At 41.4% G+C, this 13,134-nt stretch overlaps 1 protein-coding gene across 5 annotated transcripts in view; it reads right to left on the bottom strand.

The window, feature by feature from the left end:
- Positions 1-13,134, bottom strand: part of STK4 (serine/threonine kinase 4) — a 92,064-nt gene that overhangs the window by 38,039 nt on the left and 40,891 nt on the right. For all 5 annotated transcript variants that reach the window (XM_060618917.2, XM_060618974.2, XM_078444050.1 and 2 more), the window contains one exon: positions 3,055-3,212. In XM_060618917.2, coding sequence (XP_060474900.1) covers positions 3,055-3,212 — 158 coding nt within the window. The remainder of the gene's footprint in view (positions 1-3,054; positions 3,213-13,134) is intronic.

The following is a 13,134-nucleotide window of genomic DNA, read 5'->3' as shown; positions in this document are numbered from 1 at the left end:
ACTTCCTATTTGCCATTTTGGGCAAAAAATTCATTTCAAAATAGCAACTGCCTTCACAGGAAGAAAGAGAGCATCTTTTTCATAATTAAAACCTGTTAAATGTATTAAATTTCATAGCTAAATGGTGTTAAATGCCTGGGAAATCAGCGTCTCTAAGAGATTGTTGAAGGAGACATGTTAGCTAGTCTGACACACAACCTTCTACAAACTCAGTGAAATTATTCAGAATACTTTCTTCACGCCACAAATTGGCTTGTTCTTTGCCAAATGTCACTTACAAACAGATACTTTCCGGGGCGCCTGGGTGGCTCAGTCGGTTGAGAATCCGACTTCGGCTCAGGTCATGATCTTGTGGTCTGTGAGTTCGAGCCCCGTGTCAGGCTCTGTGCTGACAGCTCAGCCTGGAGCCTGCTTCGGATCCTGTGTCTCCCTCTCTCTCTCTCCCCCTCCCCTGCTCATGCTGTCTCAAAAGTAAATAAACATTAAAAAAAAAATTTTTTTTAATGGATATTTTCCTTCTTTTCTGTGCTTCTTTGGAAACTCCAATAGGAGTACAGGAGACGCAAAAGGAGAGTAAAAAAGAAATTTGAAAAAATCACGCAATGCTAATAAATCACGAATACATCCTTATTTCTGAATTTCTATACTGCCAATAGGAAAGAAAAAAAGCTATACCGCACTCTAAAAACTTTTAGACCAGAATTTAGCAAGTTAGAATCAAGTGTAAGGTTGGTTAGAAAAAAAGCTGTACTGCACTCTAAAAACCTTTAGAGCAGAATTCAGCAAATTAGAATCGAGTGTAAGGTTGGTTAGAGCACAGATCACTCGGCCCCCAGAGATTCCGATTCACGAAGTCCAGGGTGGGGCCTGAGAAACCGCATTTCTAACAAGTTTCCAAGAGATACCAACGCTGCTGGCCTGGGGAAGACTCTTCAAGAAACTGTCTGAGGCCGTTATTTCAAATGCTCGGTTTGGGGTTAAGGCAAGAGCTACCTAGCAAGAACTTGAAGGCATTAAAAATCATTTTCATCTGCTCTGGTACTTTTTGAAACAGCAGCTCATGTACACCCCACCTAAACTTTCTTTCATTGCTTGGTCTGAGATTCTCTTAAAAGAGAAATTAAAAATTCTGTTGACATTTGGACAGTAAAAGTAGAATAAAATTTTACATGGTAGGATAGGTTGGTTCAGGTACAATGTGGACATATACTCATCCTAAGGATTTACAGCAAGAATCCCAGTCAAATGCCCCTAAATGCCAGCCAGGTCAGTCAATACACATGAATAAAGGAGGCCAGACATTGAGAACCAGACCTAAAAAGGGCAGCAGCTGTGCAGCTGCAGACAGTTATGATCAGGTCTTCCAAGTTTTCAAAATAAGCCAGCGATCCACCATTTTATCTAAAAGCTCTCAATTTTCAAACCTGAGCAACTACTCAAAGGTTTGTAAACACAATACAGGCACACAAAAAGGTCTGTGGGCCGGAGGCTGCCAGTTTACAAGCTCTGTGTAGAGGGAGTCTCAGGACCTCCTCCCACCCGGGCCAGGCACAGTCCAGGTTGGGCAATGTGCTCACCTACTCGCGGCGCTCGTGGCCACTCCCTCCAGCAGCTGCCTATTCCCAGAATGGAAAGCACGCTCTCTAAACACCTATGAAAGAAAGCCTCTCTGCATAAGCAGCTTGCCCACCAAAACAACTTGTCGGCCAGTAATCCTAGTATGGGAAAACTATGGCAGAGAGAAGAGAATTCTTCCAACACTGGAGCTACCGACCCAAAAGCAGTGATTAAAATGCCCGGAATTTCGGGATCACTAACTTTTATCAAAGAAAAGGACACTACACCTAGGAATACAGATTTGAGGATTGTGAAGCTTTCTGTCACAGTGATGGTATCCGGTATCCAGAAGTTATTTCATCTTTGCCTAGAGACTCACTCAACCGAGAAAATCAGTCCTTACAAATACGCTGAAGGCAACCACGTGGGCAACACCGAATCGCCAAAATAATTCAAATCTCACGAGTCTACTAATAAATGAGTGAATAGCTGACAGTAACACGTGATGCTGAAGAAGTAAATGAATGAACAGATGACAAGGCACATGAAGCGGGCTCTAACAGGGCTTCAGGGACTCAATAGTAAAACAGCCTCAGGTGGGTTATTCTGATGCTCAAATGACCTCTGTCACCGTTAGCACACACGATGACATTCCTGCTACTGTACAGTGGTAGAAATTACCTATGGGATAAGGAGGTCATTACCTCAAGGCCAGTGAGTAGGAGAGTAGAAAGACAGGGCCAGAAAGGCCTCCCAGAATCCAACCACAATGTCCAATCCAAATTCTTTCATAAGCAACATCAGAATGACGACAGAATTTAAGAGTGTAAAAGTTAAAAATCCCTAAAGAGAAAATTCTTTTCAAAAAATGTTCAAAAAAAGGAATGCAGACTCCTTAGCTTACTTTTTCCCCCAATTTTTTATTGCCTCTGCTCACTGAATCTCTGTGAACATTAACACGTGTCTGTGGTTGAGGGAGAATGTTCCACTGCAGAGAAAGGAAAAACACACCCAGTTTTTCATAAGAAACTTTGGAACAATTTAATATTCATCCTCAGGCAACATTCAGAATAATCCTCTCAGAGAGTCTAAAATTAGGGTAATGATTAGCAAAACAGAAAAGACACCACACACCAGCATGAACTGCCCCCCAGTGTAATTCTTAACTATAAAGTCACAATCCCAAATCAACTAGAAATGTGGGTCCTTACTCGATGAGGATTTCTTTTACCATTAAGAATTCCAAGCTCGACAAAAAGACAAATGGCAAGTGAATGAAGGATTTTTAGTGCAAAGAAGATGCCATTAGACCCAGACCTACTCAAATGTCAGCGAAGATGCCGTCTCGAACCCATGAGGCCCTCAGCCCAATGGCCAGAGGCTTACACTGCACAAGAAAATGCTCTAGCGCTTTTGGTGAAGTGACAGAACTGGATGTGTGTTGTGGCAAATAACTCTGCCCAGCAGACAGAACCACTGGCTTCCAGCACTACTTACAAACTCATAGTCTCCATCCTGCGGCACTTTCCAATCTGAGGAGTTCCTCAGGGGGCCAGGTACGCTTTTGCCGAAGCTATTGATCTGATTTTCCTTTTCTTTTTGTTCAAAGTATTCAAGGAACGATGGTTTTGCGGGCTGCATGGTCTCATCCCTTCCTGAAAACCAAGAACAACAAAAGGAGAAAAATGATATCTTCGACCTCAGATAAGTTTAATGGATACATCCATCCCCAGACGGCCTTCATTCGGCCTGTGTGTCAGTCAGTGGCTTTTTTAGAGAAGGACCCTGAGGAGAATCTAGTAAAAACCACAGGAAATGCACAAATGCTCACTCCAAATGCTTCTCATGGAATTTCAGAGGACTGTGGCCCCCCTCAAATACATGCAAATATTTCCCCAGGGCCCCTTTTTCTGGATGGAGAGACTTGGGTGATGTAAAGACCCCGAGTAAGATGCAAGTAGTATTTCGGGGGTCTCCGATGGCAACGTGTTCCTGTAACATTCAGACTGAAAACAGAGAAGCAAGCAAAAATATTTACTTGTCATCTACGTAGACAACATTTTCTAGAGCCAACGGAGTAGAGAAGGGGAATGATACAATAGGGTGACTCCCTTTTGATAAACTCATGATCAGACTGGACTAATAAGAAAAATATGCATGAAAAAGCAAATAGAGATAAATCATAATCCATCCACTCCAGGAAATATTACGTAACTTTTAAAATCTTATTTATACATGGTTTATAATAAGGCTAAAAGTTAAAAACAGGATACAATATTATATGTACAGAATGATCTCAACTCTGTAAAATCATCTATGTAGGGGGGAAAAAAAAAGACTGGAAGAAAATATACCAAAATGTTAACAGGGTTTGTCTCTCATAAGTAGATCTCAAGATCTCACAGAAGGAAAGATCTTGTAAGCTGGCATGGTCAGGGAAGACTGGTAGAGGGGGGCTTCGGCTGGGCCCCAAACATCCCTGAAGAAGAATCAGCACTTAGGTGGCAGGGCAGTTACACAGCAGAGGCAGCAGGTATGAAAACAGCAGTCGGTCACTAGTTAGTAACAAGGGCAAAAAGAAAAATTGGCACAACTTAACAACCTAGCTAGCTGAATGTATCTACTTCACACGTCAAAGTAATCTGTACTTCTAATTAGTATTCTAATATCAGGAAGTACAGAAGTTTTTTCCCAGTGCTTTCCATGAATATGTGGGTTTACACTGCCCTTTTCCCCAGTAACAGGAAAAAAGACCAGAAGGCTCAAAGCCTTGAGAAATGAATGGGGAGAAGCATCTGGGTGGTTCAGTCAGTTAAGCCTCCAACTCTTGATCTTGACTCAAGTCACGATCTCGCGATTCAGGAGTTCGAGCCCCATGTGGGGCTCTGCACGGACAGCACAGACCCTGCTTGGAGTTCTTTCTCCCTCTCTTTCTGCCCCTATCCCACTCATGCTCTCTCTATATAAATAAATAAGTAAACTGAAAAAAAATTTAAGAAGTGGATGGGGAGGGGTCTAGAAGAGAAACACCAACAAGTGTTTGTCCCATGCAACCTTATCTCCCAACACCCCCTGGTCCAGTGTCAAGCAGGCACCCTGACTGCCTCTCAGATGTTTGTCATCTCACTTTACCATTGCCAAGTTCAAGAGCAGCCAATCCCAGATCTGCCCACTTCCAGATGCTGCCCAAAGCCTACTTCACTGGTGCCTCCTCACTAATGAGGGATTACCCACAGTATTTACTAAGATCAGTGATTATCTGGTGAGTGTGTGTGTTGTTTTGCTTGTTCTAGGTACCACATTAAGGGCTTTGCGCGCTTATTTTATTTAATTGTTGAGTTAAATGTAAGGTATCATTTCATAATCTACTTCTGAAGGGACTGCAACAAAATAAAACCTATACAAGTGGAGGTGTTTTGGATTTGTCGACAAGTACTTTTGATCAGTCCCCCCCTTTGGGACCAGGAACAACCGTGCAGCAAGCCTCCACAAACCCCACACACAGACAAAGAGTACTTAGAGAGCCTCCTGGAACCATGTAACCATGGCCGTGCTAGCGACAGCTGTCACATATAGCACACGGTTTCCTTTCATACAGAATCTCCTGGCACAAACGGTGTATGGTGTCCTTTCATATGGAATCTCCTGGCTAGACAGTCCAACCAGCTGACCAGGACAGGAAGTCCTGAAACAAAATAGAGAGCCCAAATGGCTTCCAAACAATTAGCTTTTTGGAAAAACACTGAATTGGATCCACACTTCATATCTTAAACCAGGAAAACTCCAAATGGGTAAAAGCTCCGATTGTAACAATGGAAATTATAAGTACTGTAAGAAAACTTGTGTGAATGCATTTAAAACCTGGGTGTGGAAGGGGTGCCTGGGTGGCTCAGCCTAACGGTTAGGTGTCTGACTTCGGCTCAGGGTCATGATCTCACGGTTCACGAGTTCGAGCCCCTGGTCAGGCTCTGCGCTGACAGCTCAGAGCCTGGAGCCTGCTTCGGATTCTGTGTGTCCCTCTCTCTCTGCCCCTCCTCCACTCATGCTGTCTCTCAAAAATGAATAAATAATAAAAATAAATGTAAAAACAAAAAAAAGCCTGGGTGTGGAAAAAGGCTTTCTACCTATGACAAAAACCCAGATGCAATGAAAAATGGAGAAATAAAAACCTTTTATGTAAAGAAAACATCATACATTTTTAAAAATTAGTAAGCACATATATAAGCTAAGACAAATGACAAACTGGAAGAAAATACTGGCAACAAGTACCATAAATTTGTTTAAAGAATTTAGGGGCACCTGAATGGCTTAGTCAGTTAAGCCTCTGACTTCAGCTCAGGTCATGATCTCACGGTTCATGAGTTCAAGCCCCGCGTCAGGCTCTGTGCTGACAGCTTAGAGCCTGGCGCCTGCTTCCGATTCTGTGTCTCCCTCCCTCTCCACCCCTCCTCTGCTCATGCTCTGTCTCTCAAAAATAAATAAATATTTTTTTTTAAAAGATCCAGATTTTGGTCCAACTATAAAATCCTGGGAAAACCATAGGTTCCATCTACAAAAAGAGGCCCCTGGACCATTATTTCCCACGCCCCTTTACAGCTCCGAAAATTTCCTAATTCTATGAGTTGGCAGTAACTTATGAAAACGTATTTATGCTCAGTTACTGATAACCATTCAAAAGAAGTTCTTATCTCCAGAGGGATTATCACACTTGATAACCTCTAATCTAACATTTGCCACAGCTTAGATGTGCATGGGCATAAACCAAAGACCAGACCAAAGCAAAAAGTAGTTAGGACTCAACAAATACTTGTGACAAGACTGTCTCTGACTCTTTGAGTTTTTTGTTGTTGTTGTTAGCGGGGTTTTTTTTGGAGGTGGCAGGGGAGAAGTTGTCTTTTTTAAAACAGATGGAAGAGGTGACCAAATTTTTCTTGGCCCAAACTGTAATAAAGATATCATCTAGAGATGTTGGTTATAAAAATGTTTTATATAAGTAAAGCTGAAGACATGAATGAATCTACTAGTAGGAGAAGCCAACTCAACTGGCAAGAAACAGCATGCATTCAAAAAAGAAAAACAGTTAGGTGTATTTGTGATTCCTGTTATTTAGTGGTTCCAGAAATTAACTGACTGCATCACAATATTCTTCCTCTGTGTTAGACTGCTTCTGTATTAAGTTCATATGGACCAGTCAGCACTCCTGTTGTGACCATCATTTTCTTACTAACACTGTGATTATAGTACCTGTTTTCACTCTGATTTTGTAGACTGATAATTCTCAATAAACAGATCTGTATTACTGAAATAATTAGTATCTCGGATAGAACGTTTGCAAAAAACGGCCATGAGAATTCCCTCCCAGTGTCATCGCCCGTTGGTAATGCCCTCCCGCAAGATCAAGATCATGACCTGAGCTGAAGTCGGATGCTTAACCGACTGAGCCACCCAGGTACCTCTCAAATTCAATTAAGATTTACTGAGTATCTTCTAAGTTTCAGGCATTTTACTAGGTACTTTTGCATGACAGTCCTATCCAAACTTCATGAACACCATGAAATGAAGCAGGAGGGAGGAGGACCCGCATTTACTAGGCACCAAGTAGTAGATGATATACCATTTCATGCAATCCTCAAATCTTCTGAGGTATGTATTATTTCCACCTTATAGGTGAGAAATCTGCTTAAGATTACGTAGCTAGTTACCAACAAGAATGGGATTGTCAGTTTAAGTCTGGTGAGCTGCATCTCATACTGCAAATTCTCTAAAATTGAAATGAAAATTCTTGATATGTCAGAACTGCCATTAAGGTGAGTGTAGAAAGACTGAGGGAATGGGATTTTCCCAGTAACCTTATCTTTGAACTTCTCTTTTAGCGCTCCTGAGCTGGATAATCAAGTGTGCTGGACAACAGCCTGTCAGTACTGAAAAGTGTAAGAGAATCAGTCCAAGCTGATTAAAGGCAATGCTGTCCGCAGGGCTTCAGCTGGCTGGTGGGCTTTTTGTTTCGATGTGAGCTGGGATATTTTTTCAGATGTATCCCAGGAAATGAAGACGTTCCGCTGAATGATAATTCCAGAAACCTGAAGCCGTAGGGAGAATAGACCGAGCAGAAAAGTCAAACTTTCTAAATGGCCGTCTCTTGCCCTGATTCTTTGATCTGACACAGGAAATGCATGAATTCTTATACTATGACTGACCCATTTTTCTTTGTAAGCAGCATCTGGCAAGCTCAATGGAGGATCTGTCTAAGCTCACAGACCAGGGGTAAATTCATAAGCAACTGTATCCCATGTTTATTTTCCTTTGAAAAATGCTATATAAAAGCAGAAAGACCTAACAAGCCAATGTGCATCAACTGAAGAATGGATACATAAAATATGGAATACCTATACAGTGGAATATTATTCAGCAATAAAAAGAAATGAAATACTGATGCATGATACACGGATGAACCCTAAAAGCATTATGCTAAATTCAAAGAGCCAGTCACCAAACACAACATATTTTATGCCTCCGTATGAAATGTTCAGAAAAGGCAAATCTGTAGAGATATAAAGTAGATTAGCTGCCCAGGCCCATGGGGTGAGTGGGTAGGATGGCAAGTGACTGCTAATGGATATGGAGTTTCTTCTAGGGGTGATCAAAATTCTCTAAAATTAGAGTGTCAACAAAACAGGGTATTATCCATACAATGGAATCATTCAGCCATTAAAAAGGAATGAAGCACTTGACACATGCTACACCACGGATGAACCTTGAAAACATTAAGAGGAAGAAACGGGGGGCGCCTGGGTGGCGCAGTCGGTTAAGCGTCCGACTTCAGCCAGGTCACGATCTCGCGGTCCGTGAGTTCGAGCCCCGCGTCAGGCTCTGGGCTGATGGCTCGGAGCCTGGAGCCTGTTTCCGATTCTGTGTCTCCCTCTCTCTCTGCCCCTCCCCCGTTCATGCTCTGTCTCTCTCTGTCCCAAAAATAAAAAAAAAAAAAAAAAAAAAAAAAACGTTGAAAAAAAAAAAAAAAAAAGAGGAAGAAACGGAACACAAAGGCCACATTTTGTAGGATTCCATTTATATAAAATGTCCAGAATGGCAAATCCATAGAGACAGAAAGCAGATGATGGTTGCCCGTGAATGGGGGCAGGGGGTAATAAGAAGTGACTGCTAACAGCACTGTGGCTTTTGGGGGGGCAGTGAAGAAAATGTCTGGAATTCAACAGTGGCTACGGTTGCACAACCTTGTTAACTAAAAAAACCACAGAATTGTAACTTTCAAATGGTGAATTTTATGATATGGGAATTATATCTCAACTAAAAAAGATACATTTTTAAAAGTTAGATTGTGGTGATGGCTGCAAAACTCTGTAAATATACTAAACCCCACTAAATTGTATACTTTAAATGAGTAAATTACATGGTATGTGAATTATATATCAATAACTCAATTTTAGGGGTGCCTAGGTGGCTCAGCTGGTAAAGCGTCCAACTCTTGATTTAGGTTCAGGCCGTGATCTCTGCTCAGGTCATGATCTCACAGTCGTGAGATCAAGCCCTGCATCAGGCTCGATGCTGCTTAAAATTCTTTCTCTCCCTCTCCTTCCACCCCTCTCCCGCTCACACACTTGGGCGCACACCCTCCCTCAAAAAAAATTATTAAAAAAACTAGGGATTGGGGCACCTGGGTGGCTCAGTCAGCTAAGCGTCCGACTTCAGCTCAGGTCATGATCTCGCGGTCCGTGAGTTCGAGCCCCGCGTCGGGCTCTGTGCTGACCGCTCAGAGCCCGGAGCCTGCTTCGGATTCTGTGTCTCCCTCTCTCTCTGACCCTCCCCCGTTCATGCTCTGTCTCTCTCTGTCTCAAAAATAAACGTTAAAAAAAAAAAATTAAAAAAAAAAACAAAAAAACAAAAAAAACTAGGGATTAAAAACAGTAATTCAATTAAAAAAAAAAGAAGGACTTCTTTCCTCTACGGTTTACTTTTTTTTTTTTAACGTTTTTATTTATTTTTGAGAGAGAAAGAGACAGAGTGTGAGCAGGGGAGGAGCAGAGAGAGGGAGACACAGAATCCGAAGAAGGCTTCAGGCTCTGAGCTGTCAGCACAGAGCCCGACACGGGGCTCGAACTCATGAACCATGAGATCAATGACCTGAGCCGAAGTCAGACACTTAACCGACCAAGCTACCCAGGCACCCCTATAGTTTACTTTTATTTCTAGATTCCTTTGAGCTATGACACAATGCCAGGGGAGTCAAAACTGGGAAAGAGATTGACCAAAGACTGAAGCCTGTCTTTTCCTATGGAATGACCACCTACTAGACATTAAACTTAATGCCCTTCATTTTTACGTTCGTTTTTAAGACTGTCATTAAGTAAACCATAATGGTCACTACTCTGCCCTTAATTTCTACAGTAATAACTCTTTTCTACCTTAACAGTAATACATTCTGTTTAAGTTAGAGAAGCACACAGAGCCTGCATTTTCTTCTGTTTCATATTTGAATACTTGCAAGGAAAAAACTCAAGTAATCTCTCAAATGTTTTCTTCTGGCATGGAATAAAATGCCTTATCAGAGCGTTGTTTGTTCTGGTTTTTAATCTAACCTTTATTAGATTTTGGTCTTTGTGTGGTTTTTGTTTTTGTTACTAGGCACCTAAGTGTCTTCCACATATTAACTCATTTCATTACACAAGTTATTATCCAAGTTTCTGTGTCGGGCCATAAATATTCCTTTGAATGTTCTTTGAAATCACTGAGAATTGCTGGAATCATAAATTAGAAGATTCCCTGGAGTCCAAATGGAAAAACTCTTCCAGTTCACCAATTTTGGCAATTGCCTCTTATGTAAATTGACATGACTTCTGGGCAGTGGTACTTAGTTATTTAAGTCTGATGAGCTGCCACATATCTATTCAAAGAAATCTGAACCCAAATTTCAAAGAATTACTAACTGGAGCAAAAGAGGTACACATCTAAAAAGATATAGGAAGTTAACAAGTGAGAATGATCCATATCTTGGTTATTGCAAAAATTTCCCAACTGATCTTCCCTTTTCCAGCCCTTTCAAGCTCCAAATCATCCACGTGACTCTCCTAAAAAGCCACCTTGTCCTATCACTTTTCTGATCAAAATGTCTTTAAAATACCCTATTACCAACAGTAATTACCAAGTTCAAACTTCTCAGTGCGGCACTCAAGGTCCTCCAGCATCCAGTCAAAATCCACTTCAGCCAAACTGAATATTCAATGTGTATGTTTACTTTCTGACTTTGCACCTGCCTAAAATAGTCTCCCTCAGTCTTTCTGCACATCTAAGTCCTTGCTTTCCTTCTCACAAAACCTTTAATACTTGTCTGCACCACTTACCCAGCATTTTGCCTAGTTATATTACCTGCACATGTAAGTTATGGCAACATCAAATACCACTATCCAAAACATCTAGGGTAATGCCCCAGACATATAAGGAACTACAAGGAACAGTTATAGTACAGCAGGCACTCCATAAGTATTAGACAATGATAATGACAAATGTTATCTTTCCCTCTTAACCTATAAATTCCTGGTCAGCAGAAAATGACTCGTTTGGTTTTTATACACTACACAGGCGTAACACATTGTGACTACCTAATAAATACTTCTTGGTTGGCATTAAATATTTATTGTTAACAAATACTGATTCCAAATTGATATTTTTAGAGCACAGTTATGAGAATCATCTACTTTTTCTATATAGATCCATTTAAATTGATTAAAATGCATCTCCATTTCTTTGCTGAATAAGAGTATAAGCAAGTCAGAACAGCTGGGGCGCCTGGGTGGCGCAGTCGGTTAAGCGTCCGACTTCAGCCAGGTCACGATCTCGCGGTCTGTGAGTTCGAGCCCCGCATCAGGCTCTGGGCTGATGGCTCAGAGCCTGGAGCCTGATTCCGATTCTGTGTCTCCCTCTCTCTCTGCCCCTCCCCCGTTCATGCTCTGTCTCTCTCTGTCCCAAAAATAAATAAAAAACGTTGAAGAACAGCTTAGAGCACCAGAGAAATATATTCCCTAACCAGTCAAAACTGACTTATCTGCCTCTTAAGCATAAGAGCCGAAGTATATCTTTTAAGACTCATTTTCCCTTGTTCTTCATTACTCTCATGCTACTGCCCTCTCCTGGAAAATACATTTCCCCCATGGCTATTCTTGGCTCTCTCTCCTTTTACCAATTTAACTGTAATGGAGCACCTTATCTTCCCAAAAATATAGGCCTTGAGCCCTTCACCCAAGCTACACTGAGATCTGGTACTTTCATATCCTAATATGTGATCTGGCAGGGTGTTTCGAATGAATTTTCAGGCACCACGTGTCTGTGCCTTTTGGCTCATCCCAAAAGAATCAAGAATGTTAATGGTTTCCAAAGATAAAATTGAGCCCAACATCTGGACAGAATTAGAAAAACTGCACAAACAATTAGGATTTAGTCTCCACTTTACAGGATGACCTTGAAGTATTTTTCTAAGATAATTTTTTTTAAGTTTACTTATTTTGAGAGAGAAAGCACAAGTCAGGAAGGGGCAGAGAGAGGGAGAGAGAGAATCCCAAGCAGGCTCCATGCTGTCCACACAGAACCCAACGTGGGGCTTGAACCCACGAACTGAGCTCATGACTAGAGTTGAAGTTGGACACTTAACCGACGGAGCCTCCCAGGCGCCCCTGACCTGGAATATTTGTGCAACCATGAGAAAAGTCTAAGGACCAAGATGTCTGCTCTTCTACCTTAAATCCCACCCAGGAGAAAGGTTCTGATAAACACACAGTGAACCACAGCAATTATCGTTCAGGGATAGAAAAAAATCCAGTCAGTAAAAATTCCACAGGATTAAGATAACAGTTTGAACTCAACAAAGGAAGGTTCAGGTGGATCCGAAGTCTAGCCTTCTTTAAAACCTGCCATCTTGTATTTTGAGCTATTTAACAGATTCTCAAAATACCTCTATCTTATTGCCAAGGAATGTAAAACACGCACACTCACTCACTCTCTCTCTCTCCCTCTCTCACTCTCTCTCTCCCCTCAGCACATTTTTAAAACATTACTGAAACTGACAGGTAACCTTACTTTAGTTCAACCATTTTCATGGTTTTAGTTCACCAGTGCTCAGAGAGGTGGCACTTACAAAACACCATTCATGCCAAGAATGAGAACATAAAAACATAAAAAAACATAACTAGCAAGAGAAAAGGAATTAGGATGCAAAAAAGTAGCCCTGGTTGAAGGAACTTTCAGGTCCAATTAAAAAGCCACTGTCACTCATTAAAAGACTCATAAACTTACACAACTCACCATTTTGAAGCATTTACATTCTAAGTATTTTCCATACGTTATTCCATATCATCTTACCAGCTCTACAGAGTAGGAACTTTTATGCCCCATTTTTTTAGACTAGGAAACTGAGGCTTAAAAAAGGACGTAACTTGCCAAAGTTGAACGAAGTTTATGAGATTCTGAGCAAGTTTCAAAGCAAAGACTCTCAGCAGATACATTTCTAACGAAGTGTTGTAAGTTTTAGCTTTGGTACTATAACTATACCAATGCATGTGTAGAACTCTC

The sequence above is a fragment of the Panthera onca genome, chromosome A3 (genome assembly GCF_046562875.1).
Source record: "Panthera onca isolate mPanOnc1 chromosome A3, mPanOnc1 haplotype 2, whole genome shotgun sequence".
NCBI classification, from domain to species: domain Eukaryota; kingdom Metazoa; phylum Chordata; class Mammalia; order Carnivora; family Felidae; genus Panthera; species Panthera onca.
Note: the sequence above shows the minus strand (reverse complement) of the source record. Positions and strands in the feature narration are given on the sequence as shown.